Below are 27,399 nucleotides of genomic sequence, written 5' to 3' on the forward strand. Positions count from 1 at the left end.
CATTACTGATGACATTGCCACACTTTGTCATTAGCTTGGTCCGACTCTAGTTAGTCAACAGTATTGCCTATGGTATTGTCTACATCTAAGTCCGTTATATTTTTTTTTCAGATTAGAAATTTTATAACTTCAAAAGTAGTGGTAACTTTTTCTTCCAAAATTAAATTTGAGTAACTATGCACTGAATTATAGTGTCGTTTACATATTGTATCTGCATTATTAGATATCATAGGAACCCTAGCATTTCGGAAGTAAAATTTAATTACTACTTTTGGGGTTAGAAAAATTCTAATCTTAAAAAGGGGGTATACAAGTACAGTCAATAATCAGCCTTACGCGCTGGGCAGTGGGTTCAGTCTCGCTCGTCGTCGGCGGGCTCGGTGCCGAAGTAGCGGTCGCCGAAGTTCCCGATGCCGGGGAGGACGTAGAATTTTTCGTTGATCTCGGGGTCTAAGGCGGATGTCACGATTTTTACCTGAAATAATACAATATTTGTGACGTTTTCAACTAAAAGGTACAACATTGTCGGTTGTCGATAAGGTTGATTTCAAATTGAAGCTTTATGGAAATAGCGCCTTATTGACAACCGACATTAAGTACCCTTTTGGTTGAAAATGGCACATTTGTCTGATGCGTCATTAGTTTTAACGAACAATTGTTTCACAAGTTTATATTATTATCCTTGCAGTGGACTTTTGAAGTAGGTACTCCTTACTATAAGTGTATGTGATTAAGTCCCGTTTCAGTTTTAAAAAATGTGATTGAAAGGTCAGACGGCAGTCGCTTTAGAAAAAACTAGTATCTGAGGCGATTCTTCCTCTCTCCCTTAGTGAGCCATGGTAACGGAAGAACGGAACAACGCTGTGATGGTATTTTTAGAACGCGTTATTTTCAAAGAACTCTTTTTAATCGGGCGCGGTCGCGACGGTGGCTAACATTCTCACAAGGTTTATGTCCTTTGGTATAATACAGCCCCCATAATAGTAACTAAAGACCGTATCCTATTGGGACCCTTTTTAGGGTTGCGTACCCAAAGGGTAAAAACGGGACCCTATTACTAAGACTCCGCTGTCCGTCCGTCTGTCTGTCTGTCACCAGGCTGTATCTCATGAACCGTGATAGCTAGACAGTTGAAATTTTCACAGATGATGTATTTCTGTTGCCGCTATAACAACAAATACTTAAAAACAGAATAATAGAAATATTTAAATGGGGCTCCCAAACAACAAACGTTATTTTTTTGCTGTTTTTTTTCGTAATGTTACGGAACCCTTCGTGCGCGAGTCCGACTCGCACTTGGCCGGTTTTTTAACAACAATATAGCAATAAGAACGCGACGCACTAGTAATGCAGCTATCACTCTTAAATATATGCGCGAAGCGCTTATAGCGATAAGAGCGTGATGCACTAACACCTATATTTTTTTAACAAATAGTTATCATAGCTTATGAACGTTTCCTGCTCCAGGAACTTATTTTACAGCATGTCCTTTATAAAGGACATCACATCAGGCAGCATGCCCTTTATAAAGGACATCGGGCATAATAAACGTACCTGTGGGAATGCATAGGCTATCGAATGCACCCCAATCTCTGCCATGAGTAGGGAGACCAGGCTAATATGGTCTTCGGGCACATCATGGTCGAGGAGCACTCGGATGGCCATGATGGCTGCGGCGCCCGTCGCGACGGTGGCGTCCATTAGGATCACTCGGTAGTCCTTTATGTCCTTTGGTAGGCGGAGGTAGTATAGCTGAAAAGAAATGGAAATAGGTTGGTTAAAAAGTATTAACTGACAACTTTTCGTCAATGAAACAAAACACAAAACGAGACACTTGTAATTTTTCTGGTCATTAACATGGCCAGGGGCCCGTTTCTCAAGAGCTTGTAGCTTGTAATACAAGTGGAAGTGCCTTTCTAACAAAAACTGTCAAAAAGTGACATCCACTTGTATTACAAGTTACAAGCTTTTGAGAAACAGGCGTGTTCGTTGGTTTACGTGTTGCAGAAAGTTGTTTATTAAAATTTTGTATTGCATGTTACTTGGTAGAAATATCGTTTGGCAGAAATACTTTTCGCATACTGCTTTTCGCATAAGATTAGTTCGCAGAATTTCTATTCTCATTTATTTGGCAGAAAACCCTAACCCACTTAGAAAATTCTGCCTAATGAATATTATACGAAATGACTATTATGGCAATTATATATTTATGCGAAAGTATCATTCGACTAAAAGTTTTTCTACGATACGTGTTATGCGAAGTGTATTTCTGACAAATAATATTCTGCCAGATGAGGGTGACCCAAATTAAGCCTATTGCTAAAAGCATTACGGTTCAATTTAGGTTGTGGCGAAAGTTTTTTCGACCGGTTGCGATCTGAATCGACAATCACTCAAGTTTCTACCTTATATCTATATAGTTAAGGTTCACCTCAGGCTCATCAGTCTCCTGGTTGGTCTGTATGAGTATCTTCCCTATACGGATATCTTTGCAGACATCGCAGACGGCTTGCTCCATGGTCTCGCCGGCTCGAAGGATGGACACGCCGCAGATTTTCTCCACGTCGCATTTACGACCTTGGGACAAAGATATGGTTCAATTTTTTTTTGTAATAATATTTGCGAAATGTCAATGACACTTAGAAAAGTCGAAATTACCACTTAGACAAAATACAAGGTTTAACGCTTCCTAACATTTGTTACACTCGAAAATTTAACTAACTTTTCCTAACCTAACTTTAACTCGTTATAAAAGCTAAAATTATAGACCTACTACTTACTAGTTAATAATTTGGGTAGCTTATTTGTTATCCAATCTGCTTTTAATAGATTCCCCGTAAAAAACTCCACTCCCCTTTTCACCCCCTTAAAGGGGGATTTCGGGGATAAAAACTACCGATGTCCTTCCCCGGGACTCAAACTATCTCTATACCAAATTCCAACTAAATCGGTTCAGCGGTTTAAGCGTGAAGAGGTAACAGACAGACAGACAGACACACTTTCGCATTTATAATATTAGTATGGATAGGTATCGGCAGGAGATTTAAGGTGAATGATTACACACACAGCTACACAAAATACTAATAAAAAAAACCGTATTGAATGAATGAACGAATGAGTGAATAAGACGTGAGCTCACGATATTAAGCTAAAAAAACCTTTAAGAAAGTTTTTGATCCATATTGCACTTGCCGGTTCAATTCTTTTTTCGAAGAGAATAATCATTAAAAAAAATTCGCTGACATTGCATGATCTTGTTGTTGTGTGCGTGACTTCAACTCCCACTTCGTAGCACTTGAAATCACATTTTGAAATCAACCTTATAAATTTAGTATTAGGTTCAAAATTGCCTGAGAGAATCTCGGGGGTTGGTAACAGAAGTATTTCAACACATCACACTTAAAAATCAACCTTAAATCTTTGCCTATAAGTTCGAAATACCATTGTAAGAGAATCCCTGAGGCGTCTCCACGGTCCGCTCCGAGTAGGGTAACAATGACAGCGCGAACTCTATGACGAGTCTCATGAGGCGTTTGGAGTAGAATATGAACTCGTCGCGGGGCGTGTCCTTGTTGCGGATGAACGTGTGGAGACCTTGCACCTGGCGGTGGAAAATTGTTGTTAAGGTTGAAGTAATATAAAGTGAGTCGATCTCTCGAACAAGTTTGAACTATGAACAAGATCGGCTCTTTATATTTCGTCAACTTTACCATAATGTTTAATCGACGAAAAAGTTTATTTGTTATGATTAGATTGATTAATCTTTATTATATAAAAGAAAAACCTATATGTATATTCATTGTCTAAAATGGTAAAATTGATAATATTTATAACAGAAGAAATAATATTACTCGAACTCGGAGCTTCTTAGTGCAAAAGTTTACCTATAGATTCGTATATTTTAATCTGTGTGACTCGTGTAAGACGTTTATTTAACAATTAACTTTTATTGGAGTTTCGCGTTAACATAATATTTGAATTTTCAAGTTTCATCGATTTTAACTTTTTGTCCTTCACATGAAACACTTATGGTTACCAGCTGTATTTTAAAAATAATTAATATAATCCACCATTAGCATCACAAAAAAAAGAAACTAAAATTGTAGGCCCAGCCCTCTTCTTAATTAGTCGCCTGTAATGAATTAGGTAAGGTTAGTTAGGTTTGCAGACAGTGCATAATTATTTTCCATCGTATTTTCACGGAAACGTACGAACGTGTCTTGCTATTTCAGTCAGTCTGGGTATAAAAAATACTGAGGTTGATATTGAAGTAGCATGACAAATACGAACGTTTCCGAGAAAATACGATGAAAAACAATTATGCACTACATCTGTACCATGGTAATGATAGATTAACTCACTTGTGGTGTATCTTTGAGAAGATATAGGGAGTCTGGTACGGGTTGACCGATGTGTGCAATTGCGAGCTTTTCACGGACTTTGAAGCCTCTCTAAAAAAAAACAATTAGATATAGACATAGAAAAAACTGGTAGTTAATAGTGGTATAAAAAAAACCAATATAATGACTGGGGGATAATGGCAAAACGGAACTCTAGTTTCGTCATAGCAGCCGTCTAAAACTATAAGCTTTATAATATTAAAATTATCGTCCATGAAATATAAAATTAGCGCATAGAAATCACACAATATTGACGCTTAATCTCACTTAAAATACATACACAAGGAATAAGAATCGGCCTGAAATAGATCCTTGTGGTAGTCCTATTTTTATCTCTATCTCGGACGAAACGATTTTGTTTTATGCTACCTTTTGATTTATCTCAGCTAAATATGGTCTAATGAGATCTATTGCAGATCTAGTGAGATTTTTAACAATAAAGTAGCAATAAAATTAAGTTTACTGATGAAAATATTGTGCTTCACACAATCAAACGCTTTAGTAATGTCGTAGAGTATTCCAATAGTGTAAATTCAGCATTGCGGTCTGAAAAATGATTCGATTGAACTTATATTTACTGTATTTATACTAACCAGTTGTAGTTGTTTGTGGACATGTTGAACTATCAAATGTATGGCGACTTTGTTCTCACCGCCTCTCGGTACTATGATGTCCGCGTGGGCCATACAGGGCGCGATGTAGCTCTGGTAGGCTGGCTTCACGTGGGTCATGTATTGCTTGAGGACGCCTTCTAGGTCGCGGCCGCGTTGGACTATATCCCTGAAAAAAAAATACAATGACAAATAATCACTACACAGTATCAAACAAAGTCGCTTCCTGCTGTCTGGATGGATGTCTGTCCCTATGCATGCTTAGATCTTTAAAACTACGCAACGGATTTTGATGCGGTTTTTTTAATAGATAGTGATTCAAGAGGAAGGTTTATATGTATAATACATTGCACCCGTGCGAAGCCGGGGCGGGTCGCTTATATTATATAATTATGGGGTTTGGCTATTTTTGTTAAATAAATACTGTACTTTCGAAGATATATTCAAGTATACTATTTGAATCAATAAAATATCGCTATCGTCGTCCAAATCAATAGAAAGTGCTGTCTGTTGAGATGGTTTTTCAGATACGCACTACGCTACGTCGCTCTTGGTCGAGTGTCGCGCGCGTGAACGTAAGTCATGCTAGTGGGTCTGGTGTTTTGAACTTTTGATGTTGTCTGGGGTTAATTTCATGTTTATTTGTGCCATTTTCATCCAAAACGGTACTTATTGTCGGTTGTCAATAAGGCGCTATTGCCATATAGCTTCAATTTGAAGTCAACCTTATCGGCAAGCGACAATGTGGTACCTTTTGGTTGAAAACGTCACATTTTTGCTTGTACCTTCTAAGACGTCTAGCGAGTCTTATATCAGCGTCTGTGTCCACAAACACCTTCATGTCCAACATGTTTAGTACGTCACTATTGTAGAACGCTAGGATACCTTCGAATATTATCACGTTCGCTCCGTACATCGTTTTCTGAAAACCGAACACATATAAGCAAATAAAATTAAACATTGTGTCATTTCCTGTCGATATGTATTTTATAATTTTTATAGATGCAGATTTAAAAAAAGAAAAATTTACTAACTGATTGCTTTCACACTAAAAAGGTAATTTATTCATTTTACACTTTATTTAGCGTATAGTGTGTTATTTGCGGTCCCAATGAACCATACTTTATAATCAGTTCAATTTCTAATTATAACTCTATGGAAAACTAAAATAAAACTGTTACAGAAATACAGCAGACCTCAATCAAAGACAAGTAACTGTCATTTTTTTTTGTGACACACAATTTTATTGCTGACTGTACTTCTTCTCGTTTGCATGTCTATCGAGTACTTCTTGAGACCTTTATAATGAGCCTAAACTTGATGTGTTTGTGTTTTTCCATCGAGGAGTTCCTTTGGCTACCTACCGGCTGCATCATCAGAACAACTCCATGTTAGCATATTATTGCATTGTCACCGGAATTACGACAGTGCTCCAAATTTCAACTGAATCAGATACCGGGAAGTGGTTTAAATTTTAGTTACAAGATTTGAAGCACTATATATTTATACAAAGGTAGGTAGGTATATACGCGGTGAAGCTAAATAAAAGTGTGTTGTAAAAACAGAACAAGTTATGGTCGTCATTGATTAAAAGCAAAAGCATACAAGAGTTGGTCTTATCTCTTAAAACTTGGGTAAGGAACTTATTTTTTTTCGCCTATACACATTTATGTATTTTACACATGTATAAAAGAGACATACTCACAGTGCGATTCTCCCTAGAATGCGTGACGTAGTTGTATATCGGCACTTCAACTTTCTTTCCCTCTTTAAGTCTCTGCAGCACTCCACTGAGTAATTCCATGTCAAAAGCGTCCGGGTGGTCGAAATTGTACTCGTTCCGGGTAGCGGCTTGGTGTTGCTTCTCATTTAATACCTGGAGAATGAGAGAGAAAACTTTTAGCAGATATCAACATAAAAATTCGATGACGTGTACGGCGTACTTACATAAGAAAAGGCATAGACATTGTATGTATATACGCGCCACCGAGCGACCGGGGGTAAGAAAAAGAATATTTATATAAAATTTGGGCAGCATAGGATTTTTTCTCTGTCACTCTTATAAATTACGGTATTTCGCCATCGCCTCCTACCTATGATGCCACCCGGTCGGTGATAAGGACAAAACATGGCACTATTTTATATTTCCTCTTATAGGAATCGCAATAAGACTATCTTTCTCTATCAAAGAGTGTCAGGCCCTTGAGAAAAGGTGAAGTAGATTTTGAAACGCCTAATAAACTAGGTACACATTGGGTACACTAGTGGCGGATTTGCCCTAAGGCCATGGAGACCAGATATTAGGGGCAATAGCAAGGCGGCAGTCTCTATGATGCGTGCTGAGAAAGGGCTAATCCTTACTACAGGGCCTGAGGCCTAGGGCGGCCAACACTGCAAATCCTTCAACTGGCAATATTAGTATATTGCTTAGTACCGCTTAATTGTCAGCATTGAAAGAAAATGGTACTTTGGCGCCATTAGTTCGGCCTCCCAACTCAAGACCTTCTCTTTAAGGGTTACCATGTCGTGCAGCAATAAAAAAAACCGGCCAAGTGCGAAGGGTTCCGTACCATAACGCAAAAAAAACGGCAAAAAAATTACGTTTGTTGTATGGGAGCCCCACTTAAATATTTATATTATTCTGTTTTTAGTATTTGTTGTTATAGCGCCAACAGAAATACATCATCTGTGAAAATTTCAACTGTCTAGCTATCACGGTTCATGAGATACAGCCTGGTGACAGACGGACAGACAGACAGCGGAGTCTTAGTAATAGGGTCCCGTTTTTACCATTTGGGTACGGAACCCTAAAAATAGACAGCATTCCAGGTCCACAACCGCATGAGTTCGAGACAGAAATCGCATAAAAACGCTAACGCTTCAAAGGACAGATGATTTTGTGTCAGGTATAGAACCAAGAGTAGGATTTCTTCTGTCTTCGTACCTTATAAAAGGAATCCATGCTGACAATAGTGACCCACGGCATGTTAAGAGATTCTATTATTTTTGCAGCGACCGTAGTCTTCCCGGAAGCGCTTGCGCCGCATATACCTAAAAAGGAAGAGAAATACCATTCATAAATGTTGTATTTGCAGCTCGCTGTGTATTAGAATTGTCATATTCTCTGAAAATGAGAATTTGGATAAAGTTCTCACATATTATGTTTCCAAGTGAAAATAGAGTATGATTCGTACCACACATAGTACCAAGACGCCTGGCCGTATATAATCCGTATGCAATATGATTATATGTATGTAATATGCTTTCAATCGTCCATTTAACTACACTTACCAATACGGATAGGTTCAACCTCCTGTCCACCCGTAGGTACAACTTTTGTACCAAGGCGGACGCCCGGCCGTATATATGGTACGCCTATCGGCGTGTAAAATGCTTTCGGCCAGTGTTGGCCGAACGTTAATTGCAATTAACCATTAACCAGTACAAAACAGTTTACGGTTCAATTTGTACTGGTTAATGGTTAATTGCATTAACGTTTCGGCCAACACTGCTTTCGGCAGCCGTACGCTTGTTAGACTGCGACATTAAAGCGTATATTTGGCTACACTCACCAATGAGGAACGGTTCAACCTCCTGCCCACCAGTACAGTTGTACCAAGGCGGTGGCCCGGCCGTATATATGGTACGCCTATCAGCGTGTAATATGCTTTCGGCAGCCGTACGCTTGTTTGACTGCAACATTAAAGCGTATATTTGGCTACACTCACCAATGAGGAACTGTTCAACCTCCTGTCCTCCCGTACAGTTGTACCAAGGCGGACGCCCGGCCGTATATATGGTACGCCTGTCAGCGTGTAATATGCTTTCGGCAGCCGTACGCTTGTTTGACTGCAACATTGAAGCGTATTTTTGGCTACACTTACCAATGAGGAACGGTTCAACCTCCTGTCCTCCCGTACAGTTGTACCAAGGCGGACGCCCGGCCGTATATATGGTACGCCTGTCAGCGTGTAATATGCTTTCGGCAGCCGTACGCTTGTTTGACTGCGACATTGATGTGGTGCGTACACGCCGCGCCCGCGGCGACTTGAGGATGTTTGATCCTGGAACAATTTAACGTTATAATATAATTTAGATGAAGAAATGCTTATACATACCTATATAATAATGAGATAAATTATGTTTTTGCTTAATCATAATCATTTAATTGTTGCAACCGTGGTATTACAAGATGTTATTTTATTTTAGTCAGTACATACATGGACCATACTAGGGCCTACGCGGGCGGCAACACTTTATAATCATAATAATATTAATCTTCAACTAAGTTGCACATAAATATAAAATAAAGATAGAATATAAAAATGCAACATATTTCGAACAATACACATAATTTTTTTAACAATTAAGCACCGTCTTAAGCACTTGAGCTAACTGTCCATGAACTCTTGCAGAGTATATGGACATTCAATTATTAGGTCTGATAAAGGTCATTGAGGAAGTGCCCTTCTTTTAATTTTGATTAATCAATTGTACATGGTCATCAACAACGATTGGTATATCGTTATATAAAAACGGTTAGTATATCGTTATTAACTTAGTATATGGTAAAATTGACAAACAAATATGTAGCTGCATAAGTGACAAATGTTTCATTAATTGGTGTAATGACATGCCAGAGGACACGATCGCAGCTACAATTAGCAAAGAGCTACCATCTCTAAGAAGTAAAATGAAATAAAAGTTATATTATACAACTAAGTGGACGATATTTTATGATTTTTATAAATCAATCTTTCGCAAACAATCGGTAAGTTAAAACATCTAACCTCGCTTGCACGGCTTGCAACAGCAATAAAATAAAATATCATATTTAAAAGCATATTAAGTACAGGAAGTTTTCTTTACACAGCCATCCGTCCCAAAACACCGTATCTCCATAATATACAATGCAACATATGACGTTTATCAACAATACAACAGCAATATATACTTTAGCCGTTCACAAGGCCGGCTCGCTGGCGACATCGCAAATTGCTACTAATAACGTATTTATTAGCAGAGACGATCACACATTAATTCTGAAGTACCAACTCGTTTGTAAAATAAAATTAACATTTTGAAGCGTAAGATTGTAAGTTGCTTAAGAAATGAGTATATATATTTTATTTACGCAACTGAAATGAATACTCATTTTTTATGTACAAAAAAATGTTTATTGTAGAAAATAACGTGTAGTGTAATGTTTAAAATGAGACATTTTTTAAAAAACGAAATTAAAAAACGAAATAACGTAAAATAAATTACAAACAATCTTGAATTTAGACTAAAGTGTAGCGGAGAGATTCTTGCGTTACAGAGTACAGACATTTAATAAAACTTTCAAAGTTCACATTCAATTTTATATTTGACATTTGATTTAGTTAATTAAGGTACAATAAATGAAGACAAATTTTATAACATAAATGCAGTGATACCTTTTCAGTCTAAAGTCGAATTAAATTTGTAACATATTTACTTAATTTGAACTAAAAATTTGAAAAAAACCATAACATTTTATACACCTAAACCTTCCTCAAGAATCACTCTATTGATAGGTGAAAATCGCATGAAAATCCGTTCAGTAGTTTTTGAGTTTATCGCGAACATACATACATACATACAAACGCGGCGGGGGACTTAGTTTTATAAGGTGTAGTGATATTGGACACAACTAGTTTTCCAACATGTAACGCTATACAATATAGTACAGTCGAATACCATCTGTCACGGTTAATGTCATAACAAAAAGGTTATGCCGGCACGTTTCACAGGTTTCTACATATCATCATCATCTACATATACAAATATAAATAATAATTACAATAAATGTGATATATTTTCTACTTTATAAACTACTGAAACCTTTTAAACAATACGTTCTTGTCAAAAAAACTTTAAAATATAAACCTCACCGATTTAAATGGCACCCGTGGTCTCCCATACACCAATTGTCGAACAATGAACACATGAAATGTGGAGTGACTCACGGACATTACCATTTTAACTCGAAAACACCGTATGTCACTATAACACTCTAGTGTAGATACGCCATTCTTAGTGTAACATAACTATTGTGACGAAAAGCAAAAGATCGTATGTCATTGTAACATTCTAGTGTAGATACGCCCTTTCGAGTGTAACGAAATTGTTGTGATTAAAAGCGAAAGATCATATGTTATTATAACACTCCAGTGTACATACGCCTTTTCTAGATTTACATGATTGTAGTGATAAAAAGTCGTATGTGCCGTGATACTAGTAAGGAAATATGACTTTTAGTATGTACAACGCTATATTTAGCCCGGTTGTAAATCGTATGGGTGTTATAGTTTGTTTTTCCATGGTGCGCTGAACTAACAGGATAAATTCACTTTACTCCTTTATATATTCTACAATCAAGAGCTACAAAATCTTGTCACCTTATATGGAAGTTTCCATAATATTAAAAAAGGCCAAGAATATGTCGGACCATGCACGCATAGGGTTATATTATATTGTATATAATCCGTTTATTATGAATTATGACTCCGCTTATACTGACCAACCGCTTACTATGACGTAATTTCTCTGCGAAGTTTAGTTTTCATACTTATAATTTTTTTGTAACACAGCCGAATAAGATGACTTCGCTTATAGTGACAAATAGCTTACTATAAATCCTATTTTCATGAAATTATGTCCGGTTATACTGACACATTCGCTGGTTTTCGTGGCCGTCCCCTGCGAGGACGTTTGGTGAGTGCGTGGCGAGTATGCTGTTTTAGTTTTGATTCTCAGTGACAAGTTGATAATTGGTACAAGGTTAATAAAACTCATCATTCACAAAAGAATTTGAGATTAATTTGGAAAACTTAACAAAAATAAAAAGATAATCAACTATGCTTTATATGACATCCGCTTAGTATGACGTGTTTCTTTCCTTCGATGTCATATTATGCGGATTCTACCTTAGGTGCAGTCGCGCACCATGATTGTTGAGCCATTTAGGGTTCTAGCTAAATTTAACATTTCGTAGAGTAAGTACTGCTCAACAAATTTAGCTAGATAGCTTAGTTAGCTTTACGCAGAGGGCGTACGGCGCTCTCAATGATGCATTTAGGATGCTGTTCAGGTTGCCGCGGTATTGTAGTGCCTCAGCGATGTTTGCTGAGGCTCAAACAGACTGTTTTTTTGCCATCATGAGGAAGCGATGCGCGTCATTCCTCAATCGCAGCCGAAACGGCACTATTTCAGGCCTAATAGAATTTATACTTACATTTTTTTTAGTTTGCTCCTGTTTACTGCTTAATTTTTTTTAAATGAAACTATGTGTATGGGTATACACAAACTGAGATATGTATACGCCCTTCTTAAATTTCAGTCAAATTCTTTAGTTTAATAAAATGTGTTATTTTCTATAAAAAGGGACCTTATTGTCGATGGCGCTTACGCCATTATTAACGATGCTCCGATATAAATACAATGCCGCGCGACGCTGTGCGGCGTAAGCGCCATCGACAATAAGGTCCCTTTTCATAGAAAATGCCCCAAATAATTGCCAAGTTCACAGAACCGGAACGGTACGTGAGGTCCGTGAGTTAGTAACAAGAAACTAATTTGCAGTTGACAACCAAATACCGGTAGTACAAATAACAACACACTTAACTGACCACTAGTAGGTCATATCTCCTCGTAATACGGTTCACAATTGGGAACTTAAGTGCAAGAATGTTGTGCCTAGTGTCTACTTGTGTACACACAGTAAATAAATACACACGTGTACCAACCAACCCCAGGTAGGAAAGTAACGTCAGCGACATCGTAATGACGTCATTATGATGTAACGGACGTCATAATGACGTATAAATGCTGCCTGGGACGTATTTCAAACCCACACTCCACAGTGTCCACATAGCCCACACAGAGCGACCTGTCTCTCGAAGAAATTGCCGTACGAAGCAGTTTGTACTGTGGACAGTGTGGACACGTGCCGAGCGAGGCAGCTTGTTCTGTGTGGACCCGCCTTTTCAGAGGGCCATTATAGTCTGCATCTTCTCAAATGATTTTTTCACCAAAGACCCTAATCTGTTAAACAAAAGCCTTTGTTCCTTTTTTGAGTGCGCGTGCCCATTGTTGGTGAGCGCATGCCACTCGCGCTGATACACAATGGTCACGCACTCACCAACAATGGGCACGCTTACCCACAAAAGGAACAAAGGCTTTTGTTTAACAGATTAGTGGCGAAAAAAATCATTTTAGAAGATGCAGACTATACAGGGCGATCAATCCAAATGGGTCAGTACGGAGAAGTCAGAAACTATGAGAGATAGCGAAATCTGTTCTTAGGAACCATGGCGTCGATTTTAGATTGAATAATAATGACATTCAAACTTTTTTTAAATTCTCATACATAACCGGAAATCGAACCTGGTCAATATTATTTATGTAATGTTTGTATAATTGATCCTGAAAGTATAAGGTTAATAAGGTTATGTATGAAAATTTTAAAAAAATGGAATGCCAAGATGGCGCTGGTCGCTGCTGCAAAGGCTGCGTTCAGCTTATGGTTGGGCCGTGTCGTACGGCTGCGATCGTGGTCCAAAATGGTCCCGCCGGAAGATCAGCGCTGACTTTCGGGTCAGCATTATGCTGAGGCGAGACCATTTTCGTGGTAAACTTCAACTCCTACCTATTTTATAAATTCCTATAGTTTTAGTTACACTTTTGTATGTAATTTTAGTTTTAAGTTTATCATGAATAAAACATTTGATACTGATTCTGATTATTATAAAATTTAAAATCGATGCCATGGTTCCTAACATACAGATGTCGCTATCTCTCTGACTAGTTTCTGACATCTCCCTACTGACCCATGTGGATTGATCACCCTGTAATCTGTATATACTTTAGGGTAGGAATTCTGTACCTGTAGATGGAGGCCGGTACGGTCGCACATTTGGCACCGTGGTCGGCGACGCCGGGGCTCTGGTAGAATAGTCTTCATCGTCTAAGAAAACTTGTTCACCAAGTTCTAGCGCCAATTCCGTGTCACTGTAGAAACAAGATGATGCACTTCAAGAAATCATTTATTTTATATACACGAGTAGGATTCGCCATTTAGAGGGCGGCGGCGGAATAAACACACAAACAGTACGGTGATGAAATAGTTATTTGTGCAACAAGAGAGGAAAGTTGGTTTTTCTTGCGAGTGTTTATTTTGAGTCCCGAGAAAGCGAAAGATTCTATAATTGAATCACGAGCGAAGCGAGTGATTCTAAGGTAGAATCTTGAGCGTAGCAAGGGACTCAAAAACACGAGATGTAAAATAACTTTGCTCTCGTGTTGCACACATAATTTTTCACCTCAGTAGTGAGAACATATTAAAGGTTAAAATGTATTTCGAATTACAATAAACAGAAAAAAAAAAGTATTATAATATGTACGATACGATAAGATACGATACGATACGAGACGAGACGAGACCGGACCGGACCGGACCGGACCGGACCGTACCGTACCGTACCGTACCATAAAAAAAATGTAATAAAAGTATGAAGTTCATGGCCTTCACTAAATTAAAAAGCTACATTGTTTCACTCCCTGGAGTGAGGAAAGTCGCACTTTCCTCACTCCAGGGAGTGACGAAAGTAGGCTTGTTCGAGCTGCTGAGGTGAAAATAATAAAGTTAGTAAACTAGTTAGTAGATAAACTGTAATAGATGTCAGAAAAAGTATTACTATCAGTCTCTCCCGCTATAACATAATTCCGTAAGGAATTTGTGTAGGAAGTGCAAGCGCGCACTGCTTGCCCTTAGAGCTGGTCAAAGACGCCTAGTCTTACTAAGATGGCATATAGTCGAGAAATTGAAACGGGTACCGCCGTGGCGAGGTGGCCTAGGGGTTCATGGCGTTAGTCGCGATAGCTAAAGACGCCGGTTCGAATCCGGCCTTCACCACTGGATGGCTTCGTCACTGTTTCTTTAATATATGACATCTATTACAGTTTATAATAAAAACTACTACGCTAATATGTTATGTAAAGACTTCAGTATCTACTAACTTTGGAAGTGTTAAGGTCAAAAGGTATCGAATAATATTTGTGAATCAAGTGACACACGTAACTACATAATATAATGTATAATTGTATAACATATCTTGATGTAGGTCAGTTGGTGACCGTGTACGTATTGTTTAAACTGCGAAGGTCGTGTGCTACATTTAACTTCACCGAATAAGTAAAATGTAATACATCGTCGATCGTCGAAGATAAGCATGTAGGCAAATACGCCAATGGAAAGAGAACCCCGAACGGCCACAAGCTAATAGAATTAGCCCTTGAAAATAACCTATTCTTTGTAAACAGTATGTTTAAATGCAAGCCACACCAAAAGTGGACATGGCAGTCTCCAAATGGAGAGCACTTTAACGAAATTGACTATATACTAACAAGCCAGCCAAAAAAGGTCCAAGATTTCAACATAATAAAAACTCTCAATTTCAATACAGACCATAGAATGATCAGGTGCAAACTGTCTTTAGATACCAAAACAAATAGAAGAAAAATAAAACCCAACAATTATAGCAGTGACCTGCCAAGTATGTCTGAGGAAAGTGCTAAATACTGGGAGAACAAATTTACGAATTCCATCACATCATCAACACAAGTACAAGAGCAATACGATAAATTAGAAACCGAATTACAAAACATTATAAATGAGTTACCGAAATTAAAGAAAGAGAAACCCAATATTTGAATCAAGAAACAATAGAACTTTTAAACCAAAGAAAAGAACTGTATAAGGAAAAGAGAACAAAAGAAATAAAGTCCAAAATAACGAATATTAGTAAACAAATTAATAGAAACATAACCAAGCAGAAAAAAGAAATAAGACAAAAAACTTTTGAAAAATTCATTAGCAAAACTGGAGCTCTCCGGAAAGCCTATAAAGAATTGTGTGAGAAGTCGGAATGGACAGAAAAGGTGAAAAACAAGCAAGGCTATATGGAAACCAGACGCCGGAACATAGTAAATGAGGCAACTCTATTTTATAAGGAACTGTACTCCGATGAAACTCTAACTTCAAGTACATGGGAGCCCCAAGATACACAACACTCGGATATGGAACCTCCAGAAATTCTTATGTCAGAAATAGAATATGCTATAAAGACACAAAAAAATGGGAAGTCTCCAGGAAATGACAACATCACAAATGAAATGTTGAAATCCCTTTTGCCTTCACTACTCAGACCGCTCCAAATACTCTTTAATAATATTTTAAAATCAGAAAAAACACCAGAGCAATGGTCTAAATCTACAATAATATTGCTACGCAAGAAAGGTCCAAAGAGCGAGCTGGGAAACTACAGACCAATTAGCCTTATGACAAATATATACAAGGTGTTCTCGAAAGTAATACTGAACAGGATAACAAATACGTTAGACGAATGCCAACCACGCGAACAAGCAGGATTCCGCAAAAAGTTTTCAACTGTAGACCATATACAAGCTATTACCCAACTCATAGAAAAGGCAAAAGAATTTAGAATAATGTTATATATGTGCTTTATAGACTACACGAAAGCCTTTGACTCGCTGCACTTTGAAGCAATATGGTCATCATTGGCGCAACAAGGTGTAAATAAAAAATATATAAACATTATATTCAATATATATACAAAATGTTATGCGAAAGTGCGCCTAGAGCGAGAAGGTCCAGCATTCTCCATACAAAGAGGATTAAAACAGGGGGACCCGCTTAGCCCAAAAATATTTTCAGCGGTGTTGGAATCTGTTTTCAGATGTGTAGAGTGGAAAGCGAAAGGCATAAAAATTGACGGAGAAATACTGAGCCACCTACGTTTCGCGGACGACATAGTCGTTTTTGCCGACAGTGCAGCCAACCTGGAAAGCATGGTAAATGAGTTAGCAATGGCGAGCAAGAGAGTAGGGCTGTCAATGAACAAATCAAAAACAAAGATCCTGACCAACGGCGAACTCGTGGATATTGCTGTAGAGGGCGAAAAAATAGAATACGTGGAAGAGTATATATACCTTGGCCAAACAGTGTCGTTTGAAGACAACACAGAAAAGGAAATTCAAAGAAGAATATCTACATCGTGGAAAAAGTACTGGGGATTAAAGGAGATCATGAAAAACGGCTCTGTCCATATTAATATAAAGAAAAAACTCCACGACATGACTATACTTCCATGCTTAACATATGGTTGTCAGACATGGTCTTTAAGGAAGAAAGATGAAGAAAGAATCGCTGTTTGCCAACGCAAGATGGAAAGAAGTATGCTCGGGATAAAGATAGCAGACAGGGTAAACAACCACAAAATAAGAAAAACAACAAAAGTGGTAGATGTAAAAACCAAAATGAGAAAATTAAAATGGCAATGGGCAGGGCACATATGCCGTATGGAAAACAGGTGGACGAAGCGTTTGGTGGAATGGTACCCGTAGGTACGAAGGGAACAGAGGTCAAGGACACCCGAGGAAGAGATGGAGGGATGTCTTCACCGAAATAACGGGTTTAGATTGGATGAGTAAGGCTCGTGACAGAGCACTGTGGAAGAGCTTGGGGGAGGCCTACGCCACGGAGGCGACTACTATTACCTAACCTGTAAATGTGATTAAATTATTATGTAAATGTAATAGTAGAAATAAAGGCTATTTTTATTTTTTTTATTTTATTATTTTATTTTATTTAATACATCGTCTCACCGGGCTTGGCACGGTAGCAATTTTATCGCCTGTCACCATGCCTGTCACGTTCTAACAAGTGTGTAAGTGCGAAAGTGACAGGCATAGTGACAGGTGATAAAAATGCAACCATGCTAACACCGCAGCGGGCTTAGCACGGTAGCATTTTTATCGCCTGTCACGTTCTAACAAGTATGTAAGTGCGAAAGTGACGGGCATAGTGACAGGTGATAAAAATGCAACCATGCTGACACCGCAGCGGGCTTAGCACGGTAGCATTTTTATCGCCTGTCACGTTCTAACAAGTATGTAAGTGCGAAAGTGACGGGCATAGTGACAGGTGATAAAAATGCAACCATGCTGACACCGCAGCGGGCTTAGCACGGTAGCATTTTTATCGCCTGTCACCATGCCAGTCACGTTCTAACAAGTATGTAAGTGCGAAAGTGACGGGCATAGTGACAGGTGATAAAAATGCAACCATGCTGACACCGCAGCGGGCTTAGCACGGTAGCATTTTTATCGCCTGTCACCATGCCTGTCACGTTCTAACAAGTGTGTAAGTGCGAAAGTGACGGGCATAGTGACAGGTGATAAAAATGCAACCATGCTGACACCGCAGCGGGCTTAGCATGGTAGCATTTTTATCGCCTGTCACCATGCCAGTCACGTTCTAACAATTATGTAAGTGCGAAAGTGACAGGCATAGTGACAGGTGATAAAAATGCAACCATGCTGACACCGCAGCGGGCTTAGCACGGTAGCATTTTTATCGCCTGTCACCATGCCAGTCACGTTCTAACAAGTATGTAAGTGCGAAAGTGACAGGCATAGTGACAGGTGATAAACATGCAATTATGCTGACACCGCAGAAAACGACCTACGCACAGTCTGAGTATTGGCTGAAGTAGTGACTTGACTGTGTAGGTAAGGAGGTTGACGTCGCTCCGATGTGCAAGTGGAATGTCGCTATAATATGCGCATAGCGTTGTCTCGCTCAAACATCGAGCGACGTGCGAATCAAATCCAGTGTGCGCCAGTGTGCTAAGCGCCTATAGTAGTGTATTGTAGAGGAAATTCTAATTGCGGTACTGATAACAGGTAATTGTGAGGCCGTGACCTAACACAGTTCACAGATAACACACAAACACACCTACTAGTTAAATATACGATGTGATTCACGGTATAATGACCTGAGAAGAAATGCGTAAATCTAAACACCGTGTCGTTTGATCTAAATTCAACTCTAGCTAATTAAGATAAGGTCGAATTTGCACCTAATTTTTCTCTTGGCATTTGAGACGCGTAAAATCGTAAATTTAAAAAAACGTTTAGTTTTAATCGAAATTGAACTCTATTCTTTGAAGCTAAGGTCGAATTTTCGTTAACGTAATTGTATAAAGGTTGTATCTCTAATAGAAGCGAGGTTTATATTGAACCTTGAATATAAAGAATTAAGGTTGTATTTAGAGATAAAGTATATTTTTGTTTTTGTGTTTCTTATTAATACACAAGTTTTATAATTTATTTCTTAAAAAATATTTTAATGGGTGGAAGGTGCGAAAACCTGCAAAATATTATTATTACTCTCAAGGCAAGAGCAATTAACATGGGTCTTTTTGTATAGAAATTTCCATACAAAGTTTACCTATTTCATTGTTCTTATGTATATTGCCCCAAGATTATGATAGGTAAGCATATGACTTCACTTTATTACTGGTCTCTGGTTATATTAACAGTGACATGCAGATTTACTGTGATATCGTAATATTAGTAAAATAAGGTACAGAAGGATTTACCATGCATAGTTGACAAAAATAAAATAAAGTTATAAAAGGCATGTTTATTTTGTGCCATAAATTAGCGCCAACCAACTGATGTTTGAAAATAAGTTGGTTAGTGTGGGGGGGCCTGTTAGCCCTCCCCTTACCACGGCTCGGCCACGACATCGCGCGGCGGCGGCAGCGGTGAGCGGCGGCCATAGGTTGGAGCGAGACCATAGAGTAACTTATACTAGAGCGGTACTGTCATAGTAAATTTTGTAACCCCAGTAAATTCACTGCCATCTGTCGACACACTTTAAAACTAAAAATGAAGATTTATAAAAATACGATAAAATGTATTTAAATATGGATAAATGATTTTTTTTATTTGCATTAATTATTTTTATGATTTTGACCCATGTTCTTTCACTGATATGCGTTAAAATTGTTAAATAACAAACGAAACCGTCAACGCCATCTTTACGACAGTAGGCCAAAGCTAGTAGCGCCCTCTGAACGAGAATCAAATTTTCTTGATTTTCTAGGCACGTTTTTTCCTTAGACTGTATCCATCTATTACGGAGTTATATCTATCTTTGGCGAGACACAGCGATCGGACCTTTCGTTCCCACTTCCCACCTATGGCCGCCGCTCGCCGCTGCCGCCGACGCGCGATGTCGTGGCCGAGCCGTTACACCTGCTTGATGTAGTGAAGTGTGTGAAGAAAAACGAAGAATTAAACAATTTAAGTCCTATACTGGTTTATTGTAGGTTAAATAGCAAACATGTGTAAGTAATGCTCGTAATATCACAAATGAGATATCTCTCGAACGCGTAATATGGCATTACGTAAATCAACCATTACGACTACTTCAAACATCACTCATTACTATAGACCCCGTTATCTTGTCGCACTGAGATTGCTTTTCATTGGAGCGTGAATGTTTTTTTTATCGACTATCTCAATATCGATAGTATGTCACTGATAATTATAAACCTCAACGAATCAAAATGCACAACAAAAACCCAAAGTTGCCCTACACTTTAAACAGCGTAGCGTTAGTAGGAACCACGACCCAACAAGACCTGGGAGTCATTGTGTCTAATGATCTCAAGTGGGAACCCCATATTTCACGAATGGTAAAAAAGGCTAACTCTATAATCTACATAATTAGAAAAGCTTTTCGTATTCTCACCACCGAAACAATGCTAAAGATATATAAGACCTACATAAGACCAATTCTGGAATATGGGTTTCAGATATGGAATCCATACTTCAAAAAAGATATTGACATAATCGAGCGAGTGCAACGTAAATTTACTAAAATACCCGCACAACTAAAGTCACTTTCATACGAAGAAAGATTAGTCAAGCTGGACCTGACAACACAGCAAAAAAGGCGTGAACGCGGCGACTTGATCGAAACGTTCAAAATCATTAACGGATATTACGACTGTCCAGAACTAAGCGATCTGTTCGCTCGAAACTCAAACACGCGCACAAGAGGACACAACCTTAAACTAATAACAACAAAGCACAAAACAAATATCGACAAAAACTTTATTGCAAACCGGATAGTAAAGGCTTGGAACAAATTACCCTCTGAAGTTGTGAACTCTGCAAGTGTTAATCAATTTAAAAATTTAAAAATAGACTAGACAAACTATGCTAACTGTGCTAAGTGAACTATGATTTAGACGTACCAGCATCAGCTGCCTGTCTAAAAGGAAATAATAATATTATTTATATTACGTAAGAATCTAAAGGAAAAAATGAATACGTTTGGTTTGTTTTAGTGTATCTTCTTCGACCTAGCGTTTTTCCGGCCTAGCGCCAGGGTCCGCTTTCCTACTCAATCTTCTCCACTTTGCCCGGTCTTCGGCATCCTCAGGTGTGAGATTGTTCTCTTGCATGTCCGCTATCACGACGTCCAGCCAGCGCTTCTTAGGCCTACCGCGGCCGCGTTATCTAGGGCCTTGGACAGTGAGGTTAAGGCATCTGTTTCCGACGTAGTCCACCGGTCTGCGGCTTATATGGCCATACCACCGGAGACGACTTTCCTGCAGCTTATCCGCTACGTCACGGATTCCGAGGCTTCCACGGATGTGTTCGTTACGTATGCAATCTAGTCGCGTAACGCCACACATCCATCGCAACATCTTCATCTCTGTGACGTGAAGCTGCTGGACATGTCTGGTTTGTTTTAGTGTATATTCAAAAAAAAAAAAAAAAAATTTTGGAACGTTTATTTGTACCTACAACGGTACTGAAGCCCGTTTAAGCTACTTCTGCACCGTGTTCGATAGCATAGTATTATTTTAAGCGTCATAATTTCATAGAAATGTTACCAATTGTTATAAAAATTGGGACTAACCATGCCGTACTAATATTACGTTTAGATAAGTTTGTAGCTCTAACCCTGACTAAGCGATCGGCTAATTGCTTCGTAATATAGTCCGCGCATCAATTCTGTGCATTCGGGGAACGAGGAAGTGGGAGGTTGTGCGCCGCGCTCGCATCACACCCCACACTCGCCCGGATTCCCGGTAGCCAATATTTTTTAATGTGTTTATTACCTACCTTAGGTTTTTTTTTGTTTTGGCTAATATATTTTGTCGGGTCCTTATTATCGGCGTGAGAATAATCTTTGTTGTGTCTTCCATTCCAAATAAACAAATTACATGAAATAATACTAGTTCTTTTTTTCACGTTTAATCCGAATTCCCGTTTAAGACGCTTTTTTGTTAGGTCCCTTCAGAATCGAGTTAAGAGTCCCCGGCAAGCTCGACCGAATTGAAACTTCCCATACAAACGTAGTTTCGTTCTCATTTTAAAGCTACGTGTTGGATTGTAATGAAACTTTGCACATACAATGACATGAGGTATATATAGGTCTGAAATTAGTTTGTATAGCTCCAGTTTATAAAACAAACGAAATAGAGCAAAAACAAGTCTGCTTAGTACAGTCGGCGCCAAAAATATGTCTCCATATTTCGCCTTATTTCAATACTATATCTATATAAAAAACCGGCCAAGTGCGAGTCGGACTCGCGCAACCAGGGTTCCGTACTTTTTAGTATTTGTTGTTATAGCGGCAACAGAAATACATCATCTGTGAAAATTTCAACTGTCTATCACGGTTCATGAGATACAGCCTGGTGACAGACGGACAGCGGAGTCTTAGTAATAGGGTCCCGTTTTTACCCTTTGGGTACGGAACTCTAAAAAGAATCTCTCATGATTGCAACCGTGTTTGTAACATATGCATTTATTATATGGAATCCACATTTAGAGTTGTGATTAAACAAGTTTTGGCAAGGCCGCAATTTAGTTTGGATAGTAGTTATGCAAAATATTTTATTACTAGCAGTTTTATAAAGAGAATTTTATAATATATCTTCACAAAATCACACCTATAATTTTATATATATGCAAACATTTTATTTTAAATTTAATGTGAAAAATAGTGTATACAATAGAATGCCAATGGAATTTCAACTTTAGCATTCCAATTTAAGGTTCAAATTAGATTGGACTTTCGGGAAACATATGCAGACTTAAGAATGGATATGAAAATAGGAAGTAACTTTTTTGAATTTATTTTCAAAAGTAATATGGGACAATTTAGATTTTACTTAGGTCTGTCAAATGCTATGTATAACGGCGATAACATCTGACTGTTAATACTGTAACAAATGCAAAGATTATGCAAAAAAGATGACTTATTGAAACATTAAATAAACACATGTGTCACTGTAGATGTTTATTTAACACATATTGTGTAAGAGCTGTGCTCAAGTCCAAAAGGATCATGTTTTAGTGTTCATGTTATAACATATGTGTAACAATTATTATTATTATTGGTATTTCTTTATTTTTCTCTCCAATTGGAGGAAGTTTTGTTTCCATATTCGCGGGCTTTTGGCCAAACGAATATAGAAATATATTTTAGACTAATGTTCTAGGGCTAGAAATTTCCGAACTATTCTACATGTGTTCATAATATTATTATTACGAGCCTATTGTGTCCCACTGCTGGGCAAAGGCCTCCCCCCTCTTCTTCCACTCCTCCCGGTTTTGAGCTACATCTGGCCAGTCGCTCAAAAAGGAGTCCAAGTTATCCCGAAATCGCCGACGAGGTCTGCCGGATCCCCGGTTTGACTCATGGGGCACCCACTCTGTGGTTATTTTGGCCCACATGTCATTCGGCATGCGGCAGACATGACCAGCCCAGTCCCACTTTAACTTGTCCGCTTTCCGAGCTACATCTATTATTTGGGTTTTAGAGCGCAGCGTGGTAACAATATGTATTCAAAAATATTTAAACAGCTACAAATGTAGCTATACATGGTGGCTAAAACATAATTACATTCCTGTTGTCAGGGACGTTTTGGGATTATACTGAGCAAATTTTACTATGGGACCAACCACGACATCGCAAAAAAAAATACCCTCCCATGGAAAATGGACCAGCCAATATGTATAAAACAGCCAAATTTTTCTTCGCGATTTCGGGTTTGGTCCCATAAAAGTGTCTCAGTATAATCCCAAAACCTCCCTGGCAACGGGAATGCACTCATTTTTTAGCCACCGTGTATGCTTAAAGTGTTATAAGGAAACTACTTGATACTTTATTATGAAGAGAATATTGATCCTATACCTCGTTTCGTTTTAGCATTAGAAAAATGGTTAACAATCTTGACTTGAAAAATAGTAACTATTACTTATGAAACTAAAAGAATGTAAATGAACATTCTCTCTCTCTCTCTCTCTTCTCTCTTTAGCCTTTTTCTACCCTTTGGGTGTAGGCCTCCTTCATTTTGCGCCATTCGTCGCGGTTCTGTGCGACTTGAAGCCACTGTTTCCCCGCAGTCTTCTTAATGTCGTCGTCCCAACGCATCTGGGGTCTACTTTGAGGACGCTCTTCCCCCCATGGTCGCCACTCGAGTTGTCGTTTGTTCCGCGAATCGGTCTTTCGTGCTATATGACCAGCCCATTCCCACTTCAAATTGGCTACGCGTTTTATAACATCATTGACTTTGCTCTGTTGTCTCAGCCATTCATTTGTTTTACGGTCTCTCGATGTGATCCCCACCAATTTTCTCTCTAACGCCCGCTGGGCAACGCTCATTACAATACATGAACATTACAATATGCAATATAATATATGCCGTGTCGCCGGCGCGCACCGTATCGCGCAGGAACTCGACGCTGCCCCGCGTCCTTTCACTGCTCAATGCGCTCCTGGCATCGAGGCCTGAGTGCGACTTATTTGCTTGGCGATGGACGGCAGTGTATAATGAATGCCTGAGATTCTGTGAGGCGATGGACGCTAGGTGCTCAACGGTTCCAATATAATTTGTCTATGCTAATGTAATGTGCTATTATTGTTGTTATAATTGTTGCTGTTATATGTATTATTACTGCTGTTAGTCTTAATTTTCGTGACGCATTGGTTCAACTGTAATGTCATGTAAACATTTTTATCAAATAAAATAAATAAATAAAATAATTGTTACATATTTGCTATGACTTACAATAGAGTAACTTCTTTTTGATTATTTATCTGCAAATATTTATTGTATTATGTACTTCTATTTATGAAAAAAGGTATCCTATATGTATAGAACTATAACCATGCCCAATCAAATTGTTTTGGTGATAATATTGATTACTAATTGCATGTTTTAAAATATTGTTTAGTTCAAAACATTGGCATGTTTATCAACATCATAATTACTTGTAAACTAATCATGCTTTTACAATCTTTATTGTTTGAATTCTATCTATTGAAACGCACCTCTAATCAATGGTTATACTTATTTCCTATCACATCTTATCACACTTATGTTAGACTTTATTATCATTCATAATGCCACGTAATGGAGTGATTTATTATAACAAATATTATTAAAATTACCAAATATTAACCCACAAAATGTAAATATAAAAATGTTTGTTATTGCAACTCAAAAAAATGCAAAGTTAGACACAAGACACAAAACACTACACCAATTTAGTTTTGCTCGCAAATAATCACAAACCAAAAAAAGCTGAAGCTTCACTGACACGGATTGCTCTTACGGATTCGCGAAGATGATTGCGGGGTCCATCGCGCCAGCGGCAAGCACGTGTCGCACAACTCCGTTGCCAACGAACTAAATAAAAGTCTAAAAATAAAAACCACAATGCACGGCCGGAGAGGTTATAATGCAGGCGTTCAAATTAAACCTGTACACTCGTTATTATCAAAACACGCTCCACTTAAAAAAAACCGCAAATATAAACTAGCACTTGAAATATAATGAAATGCGGAATTTAATGACACGAGACAGCTGTTCAAACAAACAATTGCACTAACTTAGCACACTTTTTACCTATCCGAGCTAGCGGAACTGGGGGTTTCGAACTTATTCAGCTTCCCAGCCATCGGTGGTTGACACAGTATTAGATTGAAAATAAAAAATCAATTTTTATAAAATTCACGCCTGATCGGAACACGCAAGTAATATTTTTGTTTGACGTTAGCAAGTGACGTTCCGTATATATGACACGCATAAATGAGTTCGGTCTTCTTCATTATGATTCTTTTTACAATACAAAAGCATGGGTTAATTATATAATATAGCAGTATTTAAATAATAATGAAGGGTTTTTAAATTCCCTGTGAGAGAAATAATGTTAAATACTGGTCAAACGAATTATTTTTATATTTTTATCTACAGTTAGCTAAAAAAAGTTTCTGAACGCACAACTGACACGTTTCATTCCAAGCAATAGCCGTTTTGGTTTGACAAACTATAGGTATGTGATGTACTATGGTAACGGAACGCCGGTGTCAAAAATTTGCTACCGAATTAATAACTAACCTTGAAATTGTAAATTAAAGTTTAAATTGTCTATGATGTATATGGGACAAGGCATTCGAACGGTTAAAGAACAATAGGGAATATTACGCGAAACTATGCGCAGGTGGCGCCACTACCACAATCTGAGGGTCTATCGCGAAACAAGAAAATCGAAATTTCGTTATCTAACATCTCTAATATCTCTATCACTCTTGCATATTCGAGCGATAAAGAGGCAGATGGCGAAATTTCGGATTCGTGTTTCCCGGTAGCTCCTCTGTAAACAAACCGCCTTGATGCAAACTTGTCAAAAATCTCAATCCATCTGAAAACTTGTCAAAAACCTGTTAATGGTGCAGTAATATCCCCTATTAACATACATAATTTACCTTTGAGCGCATGCCGTAAGCATTTATCTGCGAAATATAAATAATGTTTCAGAGTTGGTACATGTATAATGTATGTACCTATATATGTAGATATTTATGTAAGTATATCATATAAAGTATATGTTTAAGTTTATGATTTTCATAGTATATTAATTTGTACTTATTTTGTAAATAGTAGGTAGGTAGCGATTATCGTTTTAATTTTTCGAGTAATAATCCTGCACCTAACAACCATCTCTTTTTAGCCTAGTGGTTGGCTGGTAGAGAATGCCTTATGGCATTAAGTCCGCCATTTGTACTTATAATTTTATGTGCAATAAAGTGGCGGGGTGGCCTAGGGGTTCATGGCGTTAGCCGCGATAGCTAAAGACGCCGGTTCGAATCCGGCCTTCACCACTGGAGGGCTTCGTCACTTTTTCTTTAATATATGACATCTATTACAGTTTTTAAATAAATAAATAAATAAAATAAATAATTATAATGATTTTCTTTTATGCTAAGTTTAAACTAGCGAGCTCGATATAGTTGGTCAAACCAATTTGTCAGTAAATATGAACAAAAAAAACCGGCCAAGTGCGAGTCGTACTCGCGCACCGAGGGTTCCGTACTTTTTAGTATTTGTTGTTATAGCGGCAACAGAAATACATCATCTGTGAAAATTTCAACTGTCTAGCTATCACGGTTCATGAGATACAGCCTG

General features: G+C 38.2%; 1 protein-coding gene across 4 annotated transcripts; it reads right to left on the reverse strand.

Annotated features, from left to right (window-relative positions):
• Window positions 1–72: 72 nt before the first annotated feature.
• Window positions 73–26,009, reverse strand: LOC134745613 (uridine-cytidine kinase-like 1). 4 transcript variants are annotated; one of them, XM_063679704.1, is made up of 12 exons: window positions 25,840–26,009; window positions 13,920–14,044; window positions 8,896–9,075; window positions 7,956–8,062; window positions 6,717–6,887; window positions 5,797–5,933; window positions 4,994–5,180; window positions 4,362–4,451; window positions 3,442–3,601; window positions 2,432–2,577; window positions 1,555–1,752; window positions 73–475 (listed from the first exon to the last, which is right to left on the reverse strand). In XM_063679704.1, the coding sequence occupies exons 1-12, from the start codon at window positions 25,890–25,892 to the stop codon at window positions 353–355; spliced, it is 1,677 nt and encodes a 558-aa protein (XP_063535774.1). In that variant the 5' UTR covers window positions 25,893–26,009; the 3' UTR covers window positions 73–352. The 4 variants fall into 4 exon arrangements, with proteins under 4 accessions (XP_063535774.1, XP_063535775.1, XP_063535778.1 ...); XM_063679705.1 differs by having other exon boundaries at window positions 74–475; window positions 25,547–25,972; XM_063679707.1 differs by having other exon boundaries at window positions 79–475; window positions 25,532–25,972.
• Window positions 26,010–27,399: the final 1,390 nt, after the last annotated feature.

Source organism: Cydia strobilella, chromosome 11, assembly GCF_947568885.1.
Source record: "Cydia strobilella chromosome 11, ilCydStro3.1, whole genome shotgun sequence".
NCBI lineage: Eukaryota > Metazoa > Arthropoda > Insecta > Lepidoptera > Tortricidae > Cydia > Cydia strobilella.

Coding starts and splice junctions, on each gene's coding strand:
- LOC134745613 (XM_063679704.1), bottom strand. CDS start 25,892: ATGGCTGGGAAGCTGAATAAGTTCGAAACCCCCAGTTCCGCTAGCTCG. Junction 9,076..13,919: donor GTACCGGCCTCCATCTACAG/GTACAGAATTCC, acceptor AAATTGTTCCAG/GATCAAACATCCTCAAGTCG. Junction 8,063..8,895: donor GGTTGAACCGTTCCTCATTG/GTAAGTGTAGCC, acceptor CTTCCTTTTTAG/GTATATGCGGCGCAAGCGCT.